The sequence below is a fragment of the Rhinoderma darwinii genome, chromosome 10, assembly GCF_050947455.1.
Source record: "Rhinoderma darwinii isolate aRhiDar2 chromosome 10, aRhiDar2.hap1, whole genome shotgun sequence".
NCBI classification, from domain to species: domain Eukaryota; kingdom Metazoa; phylum Chordata; class Amphibia; order Anura; family Rhinodermatidae; genus Rhinoderma; species Rhinoderma darwinii.
The window spans coordinates 8,123,605-8,141,753 of NC_134696.1; the positions used below are offsets into that span (position 1 = coordinate 8,123,605).

General features: G+C 45.5%; 2 protein-coding genes across 2 annotated transcripts in view; one reads left to right on the forward strand and one right to left on the reverse strand.

Annotated features, from left to right (window-relative positions):
• Positions 1 to 4,026, forward strand: part of PEX14 (peroxisomal biogenesis factor 14) — a 96,640-nt gene extending 92,614 nt beyond the window's left edge. Inside the window, exon 9 of the mRNA XM_075839332.1 lies at positions 958 to 4,026. Within this exon, the coding sequence (XP_075695447.1) occupies positions 958 to 1,390 (433 nt within the window). The 3' untranslated portion in view covers positions 1,391 to 4,026. The remainder of the gene's footprint in view (positions 1 to 957) is intronic.
• LOC142662358 (uncharacterized) lies at positions 2,699 to 11,598 on the reverse strand. Its single transcript, XM_075840584.1, has 2 exons — positions 11,537 to 11,598; positions 2,699 to 5,192 (listed from the first exon to the last, which is right to left on the reverse strand). Exons 1-2 carry the CDS (start codon positions 11,596 to 11,598, stop codon positions 2,699 to 2,701), a joined length of 2,556 nt encoding a protein of 851 aa, XP_075696699.1.
• Between the last annotated feature and the right edge of the window lie 6,551 nt (positions 11,599 to 18,149).

The window sequence follows — 18,149 nt, forward strand, 5'->3', positions numbered from 1 at the left end:
TGTGAGCCCACCTGCCACGACAAGGCGACCTCTATGAGTTGGGAACCTACGCTGCAAATACTCCCAGAACTGGGACTAAACTTACATATTCCTGTGGATGGCAGGAACCAGCATTAAACTAATTTACTCCCTGAATGGGCTGCGTGCATCCTTTAGAGCGAACATAGTCCGTGTGGGATATATATATATATATATATATATATACACACACACACACACACACACACACACACACACACACACACACACACACACACACACACACACACACACTGTATACCATTTTTGCTCCAGGTCTATATTGTTGCGCTACTTGAAGGGGCTCATTAGCTTTATTTCTATACGGCTTTGCAGCTCCTTTGAATGTATTGTGGAGCGAGGTGTGAGCTTAGACGGTGACATGGGATGCAATAGAGGACAAAGACTAAGCAAACCACCCTACTACTGTAGCAGCGTCATGTGGTTCCAATGTCAGCAACATGGCGGCAGGTTACACACATTGCAATGCAAATCTAGCCGAAGTTCTACTGCATCAACCCCCTGTCTATGCTCCTGTAAATCTAAAGATGTAACCTGAAGCTCCTGGGTCCAATGCAAAATAACAGGTCTTCTTACGTGGCAAGGGAGCCTTAAGGACCCCTTAGGCCCCAGGGCCAAGTTGCCATTGCTACCTCTGCACCCCTTGTAGCTACACCCCTGCAATTATATAAAAACATTTTTTGGAGTCGAGTCAAATGTGTTTTTTAAGAATCGGAAAACGCTTTGAAGCGGTGCTGTCTCTCGTATGTAAGTCAGGTGACCTGCCCGGGCTTTTGGCTTTTTATTTATGGCTACGTTATAAGTTGTTGGTTGAGTTAACACAGATTATATGGGAAACATTGCTGAATAATTTTATGATCTGTGATTTATTACATGTGATTCATCATTCTATTTGTTTTTTTTTCTTCCCATTACTAGGCGGCAATTTCCTCCATCTCCATCTGCACCTAAAATTCCTGCTTGGCAAATCCCAGTGAAACCTCCCTCTTTACCTAATCAGACAACATTAAACCACAACAGCAGCAGCGACATATCTCCCGTTAGTAATGAGTCTGGTTCTTCTTCTCCAGTCAAGGAGAATCACAGCCCCGAGGGCTCGAAGGTCAACTCGCACCACTTGCCCGCCACTCGAGAAGAAGACACGGAAATTGATGTGCAGAGTCAGGTGCGCATGGAAGTCCAGGGCGAAGAGGAAGGGGAGGAAGATGAGGAAGAGGAGGATGTTGGACAAGTTGATGAAGAAGATTGCATCGGGGTCCAGACTGAAGATCGGAGAGGAGGAGATGGACAGATCAATGAGCAGGTGGAAAAGTTGCGTCGACCTGAGGGAGCCAGCAACGAGATGGACTGATGGTCAATGATCGAGGTTCCAAGTATTTCTCCTAACTGTCCCCCTCCCAACCATTTTGAAGTCTAATTTGTGGGGGTCCATCCCCATACACCCATCACTAAGAAGCTACGTGATCTTCTGTGGTACAGTCCTATATACGATAAAAGAAGGAGCTTGCAGACCAGGTTTTTTAGTGTCCTGCGGTGTCTTTGTCCATCCAGCTATTCTATAGTTGTGTCTGCACAGTCATTTGTGCATATGTGTAAATAGCCAAAGTTCTGTTCACTTCGCAAACCCTCAATGGCCCGGTGCACTTGTCCGCAGTCAGCCGGCATGCAAGGAAATGCGACAATGAACGGCAGGATGCAACGTATATCCTCAGTTTACGAGAAATACATCCCCTCTTCCAAAAATAGAGATGAAACAAAGAAATGTTCCTTTGAATTAATGACAAATCACCTTTTGATTTGCACACAACATGAAATCACCGTTGGGCCCACTGTAAGCGTGCGTGCGTGTGACACGGACTCCAGACAGACACTTCTTGTGTGAGTTCTACGCGTTTTGACGTTTCCAGTCTCGTTGGCAAATGGAGACGTTCAGATAACATACTTTACCGTTCAATGTCATATTAGTACGAGTTTTATATCTTCTCACTCTGACCATGGCTGTAATCTTCAGTCACTTTGTTACCTTAATCATTCACGTCTTACTGTCTTATTCACACGTTATTGCTCAGTATTAGTTGTAAATCAGTTCTACAACCAGGCTGGAGGCATGCCAGGCACCTCACTCTTCACTGCCAGACATTCAGGGTCTTTAAATACTTGTCGTTAGATATTCCCCTGTATTACAGCAGAACAGCCATCGAGAGTAACTCTTCCAACCTACATATTTCATCCCCGCTTATTCTTCATCTTTTCTAGCAATTCTTGCTCTCCACGTACTTGTCCTCATCCAATCTAGACATTTTATCCTATTTCTCCCTTCCAAATATCATCCTTATTTCAAATGCTAATCCTTCCTGTATCGTCATGCGTCTACTTCACCCTCTTTCACTTTTGTAATTTTATATTCTAATTGGTCTTTCATAACCATTGTTCTTCTTTGTAATTTGATTTTGCCACCATCTCTCTTCTTCTCTGTCATACCTCTATTTTCCTTTCCATTCATCTTTTCCTTCCCTACTAAGTTTTCTCTCCTTACCGTCTCATCCGTTCTTCTTTTGACCTGTTCTGCCTAACTTGCCACCCGTTCTTTTCCTTTTCTTCTCATTCATTCTTATTTTTGCCCTTTTTTTTTTCCTTTCCGTCTCACCCGTTCTTCTCCTTACCGTCTCATCCATTCTTTTCCTTGCCGTCGCACCCGTCGTTCTTCTTGCCGTCGCACCCGTTTTTCTCCTTGCCGTCTCACCCGTTCTTCTCCTTGCCGTCTCACCCGTTCTTCTCCTTGCCGTCTCACCCGTTCTTCTCCTTGCCGTCTCACCCGTTCTTCTCCTTGCCGTCTCACCCGTTCTTCTCCTTGCCGTCTCACCCGTTCTTCTCCTTGCCGTCTCACCCGTTCTTCTGCCTGCCGTCTCACCCGTTGTTCTGCCTGCCGTCTCACCCGTTGTTCTGCCTGCCGTCTCACCCGTTGTTCTGCCTGCCGTCTCACCCGTTGTTCTGCCTGCCGTCTCACCCGTTGTTCTGCCTGCCGTCTCACCCGTTGTTCTGCCTGCCGTCTCACCCGTTGTTCTGCCTGCCGTCTCACCCGTTGTTCTGCCTGCCGTCTCACCCGTTGTTCTGCCTGCCGTCTCACCCGTTGTTCTGCCTGCCGTCTCACCCGTTGTTCTGCCTGCCGTCTCACCCGTTGTTCTGCCTGCCGTCTCACCCGTTGTTCTGCCTGCCGTCTCACCCGTTGTTCTGCCTGCCGTCTCACCCGTTGTTCTGCCTGCCGTCTCACCCGTTGTTCTGCCTGCCGTCTCACCCGTTGTTCTGCCTGCCGTCTCACCCGTTGTTCTGCCTGCCGTCTCACCCGTTGTTCTGCCTGCCGTCTCACCCGTTGTTCTGCCTGCCGTCTCACCCGTTGTTCTGCCTGCCGTCTCACCCGTTGTTCTGCCTGCCGTCTCACCCGTTGTTCTGCCTGCCGTCTCACCCGTTGTTCTGCCTGCCGTCTCACCCGTTGTTCTGCCTGCCGTCTCACCCGTTGTTCTGCCTGCCGTCTCACCCGTTGTTCTGCCTGCCGTCTCACCCGTTGTTCTGCCTGCCGTCTCACCCGTTGTTCTGCCTGCCGTCTCACCCGTTGTTCTGCCTGCCGTCTCACCCGTTGTTCTGCCTGCCGTCTCACCCGTTGTTCTGCCTGCCGTCTCACCCGTTGTTCTGCCTGCCGTCTCACTCGTTCTTCTGCCTGCCGTCTCACCCGTTCTTCTGCCTGCCGTCTCACCCGTTGTTCTGCCTGCCGTCGCACCCGTTCTTCTGCCTGCCGTCGCACCCGTTCTTCTGCCTGCCGTCGCACCCGTTCTTCTGCCTGCCGTCGCACCCGTTCTTCTGCCTGCCGTCGCACCCGTTCTTCTGCCTGCCGTCGCACCCGTTCTTCTGCCTGCCGTCGCACCCGTTCTTCTGCCTGCCGTCGCACCCGTTCTTCTGCCTGCCGTCTCACCCGTTCTTCTGCCTGCCGTCTCACCCGTTCTTCTGCCTGCCGTCTCACCCGTTCTTCTGCCTGCCGTCTCACCCGTTCTTCTGCCTGCCGTCTCACCCGTTCTTCTGCCTGCCGTCTCACCCGTCGTTCTGCCTGCCGTCTCACCCGTCCTTCTGCCTGCCGTCTCACCCGTTCTTCTGCCTGCCGTCTCACCCGTTCTTCTGCCTGCCGTCTCACCCGTTCTTCTGCCTGCCGTCTCACCCGTTCTTCTGCCTGCCGTCTCACCCGTTCTTCTGCCTGCCGTCTCACCCGTTCTTCTGCCTGCCGTCTCACCCGTTCTTCTGCCTGCCGTCTCACCCGTTCTTCTGCCTGCCGTCTCACCCGTTCTTCTGCCTGCCGTCTCACCCGTTCTTCTGCCTGCCGTCTCACCCGTTCTTCTGCCTGCCGTCTCACCCGTTCTTCTGCCTGCCGTCTCACCCGTTCTTCTGCCTGCCGTCTCACCCGTTCTTCTGCCTGCCGTCTCACCCGTTCTTCTGCCTGCCGTCTCACCCGTTCTTCTGCCTGCCGTCTCACCCGTTCTTCTGCCTGCCGTCTCACCCGTTCTTCTGCCTGCCGTCTCACCCGTTCTTCTGCCTGCCGTCTCACCCGTTCTTCTGCCTGCCGTCTCACCCGTTCTTCTGCCTGCCGTCTCACCCGTTCTTCTGCCTGCCGTCTCACCCGTTCTTCTGCCTGCCGTCTCACCCGTTCTTCTGCCTGCCGTCTCACCCGTTCTTCTGCCTGCCGTCTCACCCGTTCTTCTGCCTGCCGTCTCACCCGTTCTTCTGCCTGCCGTCTCACCCGTTCTTCTGCCTGCCGTCTCACCCGTTCTTCTGCCTGCCGTCTCACCCGTTCTTCTGCCTGCCGTCTCACCCGTTCTTCTGCCTGCCGTCTCACCCGTTCTTCTGCCTGCCGTCTCACCCGTTCTTCTGCCTGCCGTCTCACCCGTTCTTCTGCCTGCCGTCTCACCCGTTCTTCTGCCTGCCGTCTCACCCGTTCTTCTGCCTGCCGTCTCACCCGTCCTTCTGCCTGCCGTCTCACCCGTCCTTCTGCCTGCCGTCTCACCCGTCCTTCTGCCTGCCGTCTCACCCGTCGTTCTGCCTGCCGTCTCACCCGTCGTTCTGCCTGCCGTCTCACCCGTCGTTCTGCCTGCCGTCTCACCCGTTGTTCTCTTTACCTTCTCATCCATTTCCTTACCCTCTCCTCCCCTTAAAGGGGACCTATCGCCTCTGCTGACATGTCTGTTTTAGAAAATACCTGCATTCCCCACTATATTACAATTCTGGAACATCTTTTCTTAGAACTCTACGTGGTTACTTTCCTCTGTTATTCCTCTTAGAAATCTATGAATACATCAAAAACTGGGTGTTGCCAGGTGTTGCCAGACTGATTATGTCCAATCATTGCTGTCCGTGTTAGTGTGTAGTGACACACCCCTTTGACAAGAAGAATGGTAACACCCAGTTGTCAATTTATTCATAAATTTCCAGGAGGACTAATGAAGGAGCGGCACAGCGCAGAGGTCTAAAAAAAAATGTGTTCCAAAATTGTTATTTAATGGGGTATACAATTATTTACTTATAAACAAAACATATCGGGAGAGTTGACAGGTCCTCTTTAAATTTGACATTCTTAGCCTACCGGGCACTCTCTTATCTTAACATATCATCATTTTCATCTCTTTCCGTCTTCATTTCTTACCATTCTTTTTAGAATTTAGTTATTTTTCCCTACCAGCCATTCCCTTCCGTTCGTAATCAAAACTAAGCCCTTTTTTTAGGTTGACCCCCTATATCACCTTCTTATACACAACAGAAAAACCTGAACAGTTTGACTGTGAATACTTGGCATCACTTAAAAATAGTCTCGTCAGGGGCTCGTGTACTATAATTGCCATGTTCTTAAACATATTTACAGTCTTATCCCCAAGACAAGAGTAATCAAACACCGAGTCAGAGCAATAGCTATAATGACATATAGAACATATATGGAGTATCTGCTTTTATTTCCGTGGATGGAATGTCTGCTTCCCCTATTTATGCTTTGATGAATAATCCCTGGAAAAAAGACAGGCCATATGGGGTTTAGCTGCTCAATTTTATTATGTCTGGGACAGGAAAAACGAAAATCCTTGTTCATTGCATGAACGCAACGCCGCACATCCTTAATTTCATCAGCCAACTGTGCTCATTAGTGTGCTAATGTATAGATTTCCAGTAAAAAATATAATTGTACATAATTGTAATAAAGACGAGTTAGACTATTTAATCCGGGCCTTCTAGTGTTTTATTCCTTGGGTGTAATTTATGCGGTGACGTTGTCTTTGGGATTTCGTTGTTGTTTTTTTTGTTGTTTTTTGGAAGTAATAATAGGTTTTATACTCAAGATCCAGCTCGCCCTTCCTGCACCATCAACGAGAGATCATTAGGAGAAGAGATAGTGACTCACAACGAGGAACAATACAGTGCACAGGTATGTGACTGAAATACACTGCCCAATACTGTCACCTCCACAGCTGTACAGCAGAGCTGCGCCTTGGAATAGTTTAAATCTACATAATACGTTCACTCCCTTTGCTTTACTTATCTTGCACCGATCTTGAATTGGATCTAGGCTTCTGCTCCACATTCAAAGCTGCGTTCAGAAGTATTCTTGCTTATTGCAATGCATTGTGGGCACTCATCAGGGGCGTAGCTAAAGGCTCATGGGCCCTGGTGCAAGAATTCAGCTTGGGTCCCCCTACCCCTCCCCAACAGACCCCTGCGCACGCCTATGCCCAGCCGCCTTACCCCGCAGTCCCCATATCTGCCTCCACAATGCCCCCATACAGTATAGTGCTCCCTCTGCAGCCACCATATCAGCCCCCATCCCATACCCAGTATAATGCCCCCATATGTGCCTAATAGAAAAATAATAACAGAGTTACTTACCTATCCCTGTTCCCACGACGGGTGGAGGAGATCCTTCTCTGCACTGTGCTGTGAGTGACTCGGCGCAGGCAGGCGCGATGACGTCACTACATCATGCCTGGCTGCACCGAGCCGCTCACGGTACAGTGAAGGCTTGATCAAGGCTCCAGCATTGAATTGAACTGTATCTGCGTCCTGGGGACGCAGATGCAGTTGGAAGCGGGACAAGCACGGTCAGCGCTGAGTGGCAACTGGTCTTAGGGGCCCCGTCACAACTGTGACTTTTGCGACACCTATAGCTACGCTACTGGCGCTCATATGACATCATATAAACGTTTCTCAACTTACACATTTAATTAATTACAACATATTTTGTTAGTCTAGTGATGATATTTTCCCCCATTTCTCATTGGTGATGGATGTGACATAGAGGTAAACTACTAGGAAGTGGGGTGCACTGTAAACCTTTCCCCCGACCAGGTCCTGCTCGCAGCAGCTTGCTTGTCTGATGATGTCCGGAGACCATTCGCCTATGACAACACGTGCTAAAGCTTAGAGGCAGCTGTAGTAAAACTCCACCCTCACTCTATCGGTGGCAACCCAGGAAATCTTCCAAATTGTGTAACTATGTTTTTGTTTGTAATTTTGTGATTTATATAGAGCAGGATGCACAACCTTTATTTTATTCTGAGAGGCACATTGTAAAATTGCGCTACTTTTAAAGGGGTTGTTGGAGATTAGAAAAGAGGGTCTGCTATTTTTCCCCAAAAGTAGCGCCACTCTCTTTTCTATAGGATGTACATGGTATTGCAGCCCAGTTCCATTCAAGAAAATGGGGTTTAGCTGCAATACCAGTCACAGCTTATGGTCAAGATTGGTTCTGTTTCTGGGGGGAAAAATTAGATTATTTTTTTTCTTTTTAATCCCTTTAAGGTTCTGCAATAAAATGTTGATAAAAAATGGAGATTTATTAGAGATTTTGCATGAGTTTTCAAGTTGGCAAAAATGGAGCAAATAGCCCCGAATTTATCAGAATGGAGCACGTGGTATAATATGTTTGGTGCAGCGAGCTAGAGATTTTAGATGCTTCTCTTACGCCATTTCATGTCCACCAAAAATTTGCACTAAAGAATTCCCTGTCTAGATTTGAAGCATTTTACGGCTTCTCTTTTTCCCGCATTTTTACGAACTAGCGGTAGACTTAAAAAAAATGTTGAAAAATCCATCAACAGGATCAGACAAGGTTCTCAGGGGGATTTCAGTAGGCACAATTTTTTGTTCAACAGAGGTAAAGGCAACTGAATATCTGTCAGCTGCTTATCTCCCCTTTCCCAATGGCAATAAACAAGCATGCCCGACCACCCAATTTCTTTTAGATGCGGGAGACTGAAGCCCTGACCACTAGGGATAATTATTGGTAAAAGCTCTTATATTGTTGCAGATACACTTTGTTTGTCATTGTTGTGTAAGGGGTCCGTCGTTTTGATTGAATGAATAGTGCAGTCGACTACGGTATTGATTCTGTCAAAATGACGGAACCCTTACACAATGAAGACAAACGGAAACAATTTGCACCGGATCCGTCACCATTGAAATCAATGGTGATTCAAACGGAATCCTATGGTTTCCGTTTGTTTCAGTTTGGATTCCGTTCATGGGTTCCCCTGACGGAAAGCTCTGACCGAAACCATGAACGGAGTCCCGACACAGATGTGAACGAAGCCTTGCACGGATGCTGCGGTTAACAGATGTTACAATGTTGCCAGAAGGTACTTTTAGACTAGTGCCGATTGACGATACAGCGGAGTTGATATGAGTTTATCCCCATGTATTTTCATCATGTTGGCAGCACATCTCCGTGTTTACACTGGGAGATGTGCTGCCAACTAGCGACCATTTTTTTGCTCACATAAAATATCCGACCATCCGATGAATGGGTTTTTTACATAGGGCAATGGTCGGGAACATGTGTCCGTGTGAACGCACGTTTTACCGATCATTGGATTGTATAAAAGAGCCTTAGGTCTACTTATAGGACAGATAGATCGTGTATTGTGACTGCCCCTCCTGTTGTGACCGCAGGTTGTTCCTACGTGATATACAGACAAACAAGAAACTGGATATATGGCTTTTGTGGTTGGCACATTTTTCCCCTGTAAAAACATTGTCAATTAAATGGTTAAGTTGTGTCAACGAAACAGCGTATAAACGACGGAATTAGGTGATTATTTTCCCCTCGTCCATAAATAGTCGGACTTGTATGAGAACTGCGCTATGAGATAGAGCGGAAAGCCAAGGACTGGAGGTATAAATCCTTCTCCTCAAGGACAAGATCCCCTGAGAAAGCCAAAAAAGCTCTAATTTAAAAATAAAAATGAATAGATAAAAACTGTTGTTATTAAAACCTGTCAGTTCTGTGTGGAATGGACTTATAAGGCAGATGGATCACAGGAATGTTTTCCGCTGTAACTCACGACAGATTTTCAGAACATCTCCCTACAAATGTCCAATATGAGGCGAAACACGTTCTGTGTGTAAAATAGTGGAAAATATATGTCCTATTTATAACCGTGGCTTAACTATTTATTTTTATTATTGTGAAAAAAAACAAAAACATATTATTTTAAAAGGTTTTTCCCATCATAGACATTCATGGCATATCCACAATACCCACAACTATCTCCAGAACGGCGGTACCCGGCATCGTAAGTAAATCTAAACGTTTCACATCCAACATTTGCCATATGTATGTCGATACAATCCAACTCGCATAAAAAAATGCCGCCGTATGTATCATTATAATAGTAATGGAAATGTCATCTAATAATCTGCAAAATTTTTTCTAGCCTCTGATCAATTTTTGGTGGTTTCAATTTGTTTTTTTATAAATGCAGCTCATAAAAATATTTGTATTCTTATGTAGTCTTCTCTATCCTCATTTTTGTTTATTTTGCCTTAAAGGCTATTTAAAAGTTTTAAAAGTTTTTTTGAGTTTTTTTGTTTTTCTTTAGAAAACAATGTATCATGTGGAATGCAACTTTTTAATTGCTTTTTATTGAACTTTTTTTTTTTTTTTACTTTTTGAGATACATCTTCAATGTATCCTAGATACATAGAAGCTGTATCTTGCGCTGAAACCCAAATCCGTCAGATCAGCGGGACTGACGGTTTTAGTGACAGCTGGTCCTGCGTGTGTCTCTCACGCAGGATCCAGCGGTTATTGATCACATGACCTGACGGATTCAGGTTTTCCTGAAGAATTCAGGTTTCAGCTCAAAAACTTAAAAAAATTTATCATAAAAACCAATTAAATGTGTTGATCAATTTCATAATTAATCATTCTAGAGGTCTGATACAGAGCTGCAAATTCCCTGCATAGTAATAGAGGGAAATAATATAATTCTGCCTGCCTGCAGCCACCACTAGAGGGCGATCACTTCATACAATGAACTCTAACCGTTTGCAGTAATCTTCTTTGGCCCTTTTCACATCTGCATCGAGGGCTCCGTTAGTGGCTGCCGTCACAAATTCTATTGATTTTGCCGGACAATATAGCGCTATTTTGTCCAATAAAATGACGGAAACCATGAAGAAGACCCAACAGAACCCATTAAAGTCAATGGGTTCCCTCGGGCACTGTTGGTTTCCATCATGCATCAGATCCCGAGTTTCCGATTATGATCATTGTTCTACTCCTATGACCGAGCAGAACAACCGGAACGCGGATGTGAACAGAGCATAAGCTCCCCCTAGTGGTGGCTGCAGGCAGCCAGGAGTTTATCATTAAACTATGTCTTTGCAGAGGGCTTGGAGATCTGTATAAACTATAGTAAACCACGTGCACTGCAATCATTTAAAAATCAATGAAAAAATGTAAAACACTTTCTGCCCTCTAAGGCTTGCAATCTGTTTTACCGAAAGATATTGCGATTACCGTATTACTGGAACGCTAGTGTAATAGCACAAGGCTTGTGAATCCGCTCTCCAAACTCCCTGACACCAAGAATCAACACAGAACTATATTGATTTTAACCTGATGAAGAGACCAGACCAAGAGGGGAAAAATCTCATGTTTAAAGAGATGCCTTTCCGTAAAAATATAATATATTTCCTCCTAATAAGGTAAAATATTTGCAGCGGGACGAGCGCAGAGCAGAAGCTCCTACTTGTCTTCTAAGGCTTGTTTATTCATTACAGGCTGCAGATTCTCCTACCAAACACATTGTCTTCTGAGTGCTGCTGCTCTTTGTGTTCTTCGCCCCGGCACTTGCTGCGTGTGGTGGGGTTTACAACGCACTAATAGGAACTTGCTGTTAATATTCTGAAACTAATTATCAAATTAAAATAAACAGAAAACACATTGCCATGTCAGCAAAATCATTTCAGGAATATTTGCAAAGATTATTATTTCTTTTCAAATTAAAGTACATTTCCGGTTTGGAGCCACTTTATAGATATTAGAGAATCGCTTTATCAGCAAATCCTTTACATAATACAATGAACTGATCATAACAGTCTGTCAGCAGTGCATAGAGGAGTACAGGCTGCCATAAACAGCACCTGTATATTGCTGGTGGGTAAGGCTGGAGGGTAAGGCTCCAGCTACCTCAATGTTATCCGATGTCGGACAAAGTCTTGTCGACTTGTGATTATCACAACCATCGCCATTGTCATGTGACTTTCTTATAGGGAAACATTGAGGTTGCACACAGCTGTAGTAACACATGATCAGGAGTTTGCTTGGAGCACTAGAGAAAAAGCAGACAAAGTTCTTGCATAAATGTTCAGGCCTGAATGGAGAATATATTGGCTGCCAGAACCAATACAACAAAATTGTATAAATCCTTCGGTGACCTAAAGGGGTTCTCCGGGCATGTCATATTGATGGCCTATCCTTAGGATAGGTCACCAGCAGGGCCGGACTGGCCTTCTGGCTGAGTTCAGGTACATGCGGTATTAGCCCATGTATCTAGGTTATCTGCATGCAACTTGTGTGGTAGATGGCGGTCTCCTTACTTATACGAGTGAGCTGCTTGTGCTTAAAAGTGACACCGTTTTCCTGACAATTTTGGCAAGCGGCTGGCGCTCAACAGGGCAATGTATTTCTCTTTCAAATGAATGCTTTGCCTTGTGAACCTGCACTGGTGAAGGGCTTTCTAGGAGGAGATCCTGGGAATAGAATCTGCATGTCCCTTACTCATCTAATTCATCAGCCGAAAACTTTACCAGTGCACTACCTCTGCTGTCGAGAGCCAGCTGCAAATTCTTCCAAAGATGACATGTTCTTATTCCTGCTGGAAGTGACGTTTACATTTGGTCTTATGGAGACAATAGGAGGGATAAGAGACCAAACTGAGCACAATCCATGAGGTGTGGTGATTAAGTGGTGTCTAAACAGTGAGTGTCTTCCGTGTTTCAAATCCTGATGTGTGGCCTTGTCTAAAAGGGAACTCTGCTGGGTGGTGTTTAAAGTGGTGCGGAGGCAGCGCAGTACATTTGTTGCTGCATAAGAAAGTTACATATACATATATATATATATATGTATTATTGCAGATTTTAGCAATATACTCATCACTCAAACAGGTATCATAATCTATCACTCAATAGGTGATACTTTTGGAAAGGGGGGAGCTGCCCATGGTCACCAGGTGGACGACATGGGGTTTAGAACCCACATTGTACAGAAGCGATTCCTGTGCTCAACTCAGATCATGTAAGCTGTGAACCAGCTGCACAGCAGCTCCATGGGAACATATTTTTCACCTCCTTAAAGGAACAGTGTCACCAAATTTTTTTTTTTAATGTCTGTTTTATGTTAGGGTTTTATTAAAAACGTTTATATTTATTTGTGTATTTGTGTGTTACTTTTTTCTATTTTTACACTTTTTCTTCCCTATGGGGGCTGCCATTTTTTTTTCCATTTCTGTATGTGTCGATTAACGACACATACAGACATGGAATACGGCAGCTCCAGTCCCATAGGGACTGCGAACGGGGCCCGTTCCATCCACTTTGGTGTACGCCGTGTGTGTGGGAACGGCGCATGCGCCGCTCCCACACAGTCCGATTTGAAATGCGCGCCGTCCGGCGCCATTTTCCTGTGGACCGGAAGTCGCCGCCAGGCAGTAAGATTACTACTTCCGGTCGCGGCTTCCGGACTTGTGCACATGGAGCAGCGGCAGCAGACGGAGCGGACGGACCGGAGGGAGCGACGGCGACTGGAGCAGGTAAGTGATTTCTATGTATGTGCGTGTTTCAGTGTGTTTTACTAGTGTATGTAAACATTCTACACTGTGTGTTCGCTCAAAAAATGGCGACACACAGTGTAGGAGGTTAGACCGTTCAAACCCCTCGTTTCTCCCGGCACTAGCCAGGATAAAGGAGGGGGGGGATTCTGAGAGCTCACTAGAGCGAGGGATTTTTTCCCAATTTTGCAGCATAAAGCAATGTGGTTGCTTTACCACATGCAATGCTGCAATTTTGGGAATTGCTCCATCTAGTGACCAGTGCTGGGAAATATTATAAATTGAATCCAATTTATAATATTTCCTGACTCGTGGAAAAAATAAAAAAAATTAGAACAATGTTTAATCACCTATACACTAACTGTTTAACTAAAAAAAAACAAAACCTGTTTTTCTGGCAACACATTCCCTTTAAATAAAAAATAAAAAAGGTGAGCGGACTTTCATGGAGAGAAACTTTAGATCACATTGGGGCATGACCACGCAGTGGCTTGGGGCTTAAGCCAGGTTTACTTTGGATTTCGCCCATGTGCCTGGGTCTGGGTTCGAAGCTTGTGTGGTAGGTGGCGTTCTCCTTACTTATACGAGTTTGCTGCTTGTGCTTAAGGGTGACAACAATTTTGGCAATCGGCTGACACTCAACAGGGCAATGCATTTCTATTTTAAAAGGATGTCTCGCCTTGTGAACCTGCACTGGTGAAAGGCCTTCAAGGAGAAGATCCCAGAGATAGAACCTACACATTCCTCACTCCTTACACCGCATTCCAAATTATTATGCAAATGTTATTTTTCGCTCATTTTCCCTAAATAGTCTATGCAAATGACAGTCCGTATAATCTTCAAGCCATCATCCGTTGGAGTATAATGCTAATTTTATTGAACAAATCTCCTAATGATAACAGAATTTTTTTTAGAAGTAAAAAACTCAGAATGCACTGTTTCAGATTATTATGCACAACAGAGATCAAAACATTGTAAAGGTTGTAAAGAGACTAAAATGGTAATTTGTTGAATTTGCAGCATCAGGAGGTCATATTTACATAAATCAAAAGCTCTTTCAATCAAAAAAAACTTAACAGGCCAAGTTACATGTTAACATAGGACCCCTTCTCTGATATCACCTTCACAATTCTTGCATCCATTGAATTTGTGAGTATTTGGACAGTTTCTGCTTGAATATCTTTGCAGGATGTCAGAATAACCTCCCAGAGCTTCTGTTTTGATGTAATCTGCCTCCCACCCTCATAGATATTTTGCTTGAGGATGCTCCAAAGGTTCTCAATAGGGTTGAGGTCAGGGGAACATGCGTTTCTCTTCTTTTATGCCCATAGCAGCCAATGACACAGAGGTATTCTTTGCAGCATGAGATGGTGCATTGTCATGCTTGAAGATAATTTTGCTACGGCAGGCACGGTTCTTTTTGTACCATGGAAGAAAGTGGTCAGTCATAAACTCTATGTACTTTGCAGAGGTCATTTTCACACCGTCAGGGACCCTAAAGGGGCCTAACAGCTCTCTCCCCACGATTCCAGCCAAAAACAAGACTCGGCCACCTCCTTGCTGATGTCACAGCCTTGTTGGGACATGGTGGCCATTCACCAACCACCCACTATTCCATCCATCTGGACCATCCAGGGTTGCACGGCACTCATAAGTAAACAACACGGTTTGAAAATTAGTCTTCATGTATTTCTGAGCCCACTGCGACCGCTTCTGCTTGTGAGCATTGTTTAGGGGTGGCCAAATAATAGCTTTATGCACACTTGCAAACCTCTGGAGGATCCTACACCTTGAAGTTTGCGGGACTCGAGAGGCACCAGTGGCTTCAAATACCTGTTTGCTGCTTTGCAATGGCATTTTAGCAGCTGCTCCACTAATCCTATTAATTTGTCTGGCAGAAACCTTCCTCATTATGCCTTTATCTGAATGAACCCGTCTGTGTGCTGAATCAGCCACAAATCTTTTCTTGAAATATCCAATGTTTTCATACCTTGTCCAAAGTATTGCACTCTTTTCGGCAGCAGAGAGATCCTTTTACTTTCCCATATTGCTTGAAACCTGTGGCCTGCTTAATAATGTGGAACGTCCTTCTTAAGTAGTTTTCCTTTCATTGGGTGCAATACTTCTGGTGTCGAGAGATGGCTGCAAATTATTCCAAAGATGACATCTTCTTATTCCTGCTGGAAGTGACGATTACATTTCGTATTATGGGAACAATAAGAAATCCCAGAGATCAACCTGAGCTGGTGGTCTGGTGCTTAAAGAGGCTCTGTCACCAGATTTTGCAACCCCTATCTGCTATTGCAGCAGATAGGCGCTGCAATGTAGATTACAGTAACGTTTTTATTTTTAAAAAACGAGCATTTTTGGCCAAGTTATGACCATTTTTATATTTATGCAAATGAGGCTTGCAAAAGTCCAAGTGGGCGTGTTTAAAGTAAAAGTCCAAGTGGGCGTGTATTATGTGTGTACATGGGGGCGTTTTTACTACTTTTACTAGCTGGGCGTTCTGACGAGAAGTATCATCCACTTCTCTTCAGAACGCCCAGCTTCTGGCAGTGCAGACACAGCCGTGTTCTCGAGAGATCACGCTGTGTCGTCACTCACAGGTCCTGTATCGTGTCAGACGAGCGAGGACACATCGGCACCAGAGGCTACAGTTGATTCTGCAGCAGCATCGGCGTTTGCAGGTAAGTCGATGTAGCTACTTACCTGCAAACGCCGATGCTGCTGCAGAATCAACTGTAGCCTCTGGTGCCGGTGTCCTCGCTCGTCTGACACGATGCAGGACCTGTGAGTGACGACACAGCGTGATCTCTCGAGAACACGGCTGTGTCTGCACTGCCAGAAGCTGGGCGTTCTGAAGAGCAGTGGATGATACTTCTCGTCAGAACGCCCAGCTAGTAAAAGTAGTAAAAACGCCCCGATGTACGCACATAATACACGCCCACTTGGACTTTTACTTTTAAACACGCCCCCACTTGGACTTTTGCAAGCCTCATTTGCATAAATACAAAAATGGTCATAACTTGGCCGAAAATGCTCGTTTTTTAAAAATAAAAACGTTACTGTAATCTACATTGCAGCGCCGATCTGCTGCAATAGCAGATAGGGGTTGCAAAATCTGGTGACAGAGCCTCTTTAAGCTGCACCCTAAACAGTGAGTGTCTTTTGTGCAGCCCCTGGTTGAAATCCTGATGGGTGGCCTTGTCTAAAAGGGAACTCTGCCGGGTGGTGTTTATAGTAGTTTGGAGGCAGCACAGTGAGATTGTTGCTGCATAAGAAAGTTACTGATATGAAGGAAGTTACTTATGCAGCTTATATAGTAGATTATTGCAGATTTCAGCAATATACTCATCACTCAAACCGGTATCATAATCCATCCCTCCATAGGTGGTGCTTTGGGAAAGGGGGAGCAGCCCAAGGTCACCAAGAGGACAACTTGGGGGTTAGAACCCACATTGTACAGAAGTGATTCCTCTGCTCCACTCGGATCACGCAAGCTTTGAGCTAGCTGCATGGCAGCTTTAAAAGGACACATTTTTCACCTCTTTTAAAAAAGGGTAATTGGACCTTTAACAAGAAAAACTTTAGATCACATTGTGGAGGAGGGGGGGGCAGTATGACCGGGTGGTGGCTTGGGGCTTAGGTGCCTAGGACTGGTTTTCTAAGAAGTTAGCCCATGTCCCTAGGTTCAGAGCATGCTGCTTGTGTGGTAGGTGGCGGTCTCCTCGCTTATACAAGTTTGTTGCTTGTGCTTGGTGACTGTTTTCCGACAAAAGGATGCCTTGCCTTGTGAACCTGCACTGGTGAAAGACTTTGAAAACTGAGACACAAGGAGGAGATCCTGGGGATAAAACCCACATCTTCCTGACTCCTCTAATTCATCAGCAGAGACCATTACCAGTGCACTACCTCTGCTGTTGAGAGCTGGCCACAAATTCTTCCAAAGATGAAATGTTCTTATTCCTGCTGGAAGTAATGATTACATTTGGTCTTATGGGATCAATAAGAAAGCCCAGAGATCAACCTGAGCTGGTGGTCTGGTGCTTAAGCTGCACCCTAAATGGGGAGTGTCCTCTGTGTGGACCCTGGTTCAAATCCTAATTGTGGCTTTCTCTAAAAGGGTACTCTGCTGAGTGGTGTTTATAGTGGTGTGGAGGCAGTGGTTAGATTGTTGTTGCATAAGAAACTTAATTATGTAAAGAAAGTTACTTATGCAGCTGTCTCTTTTGAGACAGCTCTATTTATATAGTAGATTATTGCAGATTTCAGCAATATACTCATCACTCAAACAGGTATCAGAATCCATCCCTTCATAGGCAGCACTTTGGGAAAGAGGGAGCAGCCCAAGGTTACCAGGAGGACAACATGGGGGTTAGAACCCACATTGTACAGAAGTGATTCCTGTGCGCAACTTGGATCACGCAAGCTGTGAGCTAGCTGCACGGCAGCTTTACAAGGACACTTATTTTCACCCCTTTTTAAGGATGGGTAATCGGACCTTCAAGAAGAAAAACCTTTTGTTGACACTGGGACATGACAGCATGGTGGCTTGGGGGTTAACAACTTTTAAGGCTGGAGATCCTGGTGATAGAACTCACATAGTGCTCACACCTCAAGTTTATTAACAGAGATCTTTACCAGTGCGCTACCTCTGCTTTCAACGGTTTGCAACAAATTCTTCCTAAGATGACATGTTCTTATTCCTGCTGGAAGTGATGTTTACATTTGGTCTGACAATAAGAAAGCTCAGGGATCAACCTGAGCTGGTGGCCTGGTGCTTAATCAGTGTCTTCTGTGTGGACCCTGGTTCATATCCTGAAGTGTGGCCTTGTCTGAGAGGATACCTTGCTGGGAGGCAGCAGTGTAGTGAGGAGGTTGCTGCATAAGAAAGTTACTTATGCAGCCGAACCAGTTCTCTTTTACAGAACATTATTGCAGATTTCAGCAATATACTTATCACCCAATAAA

What these genes read in the sequence shown, in the direction of transcription:
- LOC142662358 (XM_075840584.1), bottom strand. Translation starts at nt 11,598, where the DNA reads ATGGCGATGGTTGTGATAATCACAAGTCGACAAGACTTTGTCCGACAT. An exon ending in CGACATCGGATAACATTGAG is followed by an intron (nt 5,193 to 11,536) that starts GTAGCTGGAGCC and finishes GAGAAGGTAAAG; the next exon opens with AGAACAACGGGTGAGACGGC.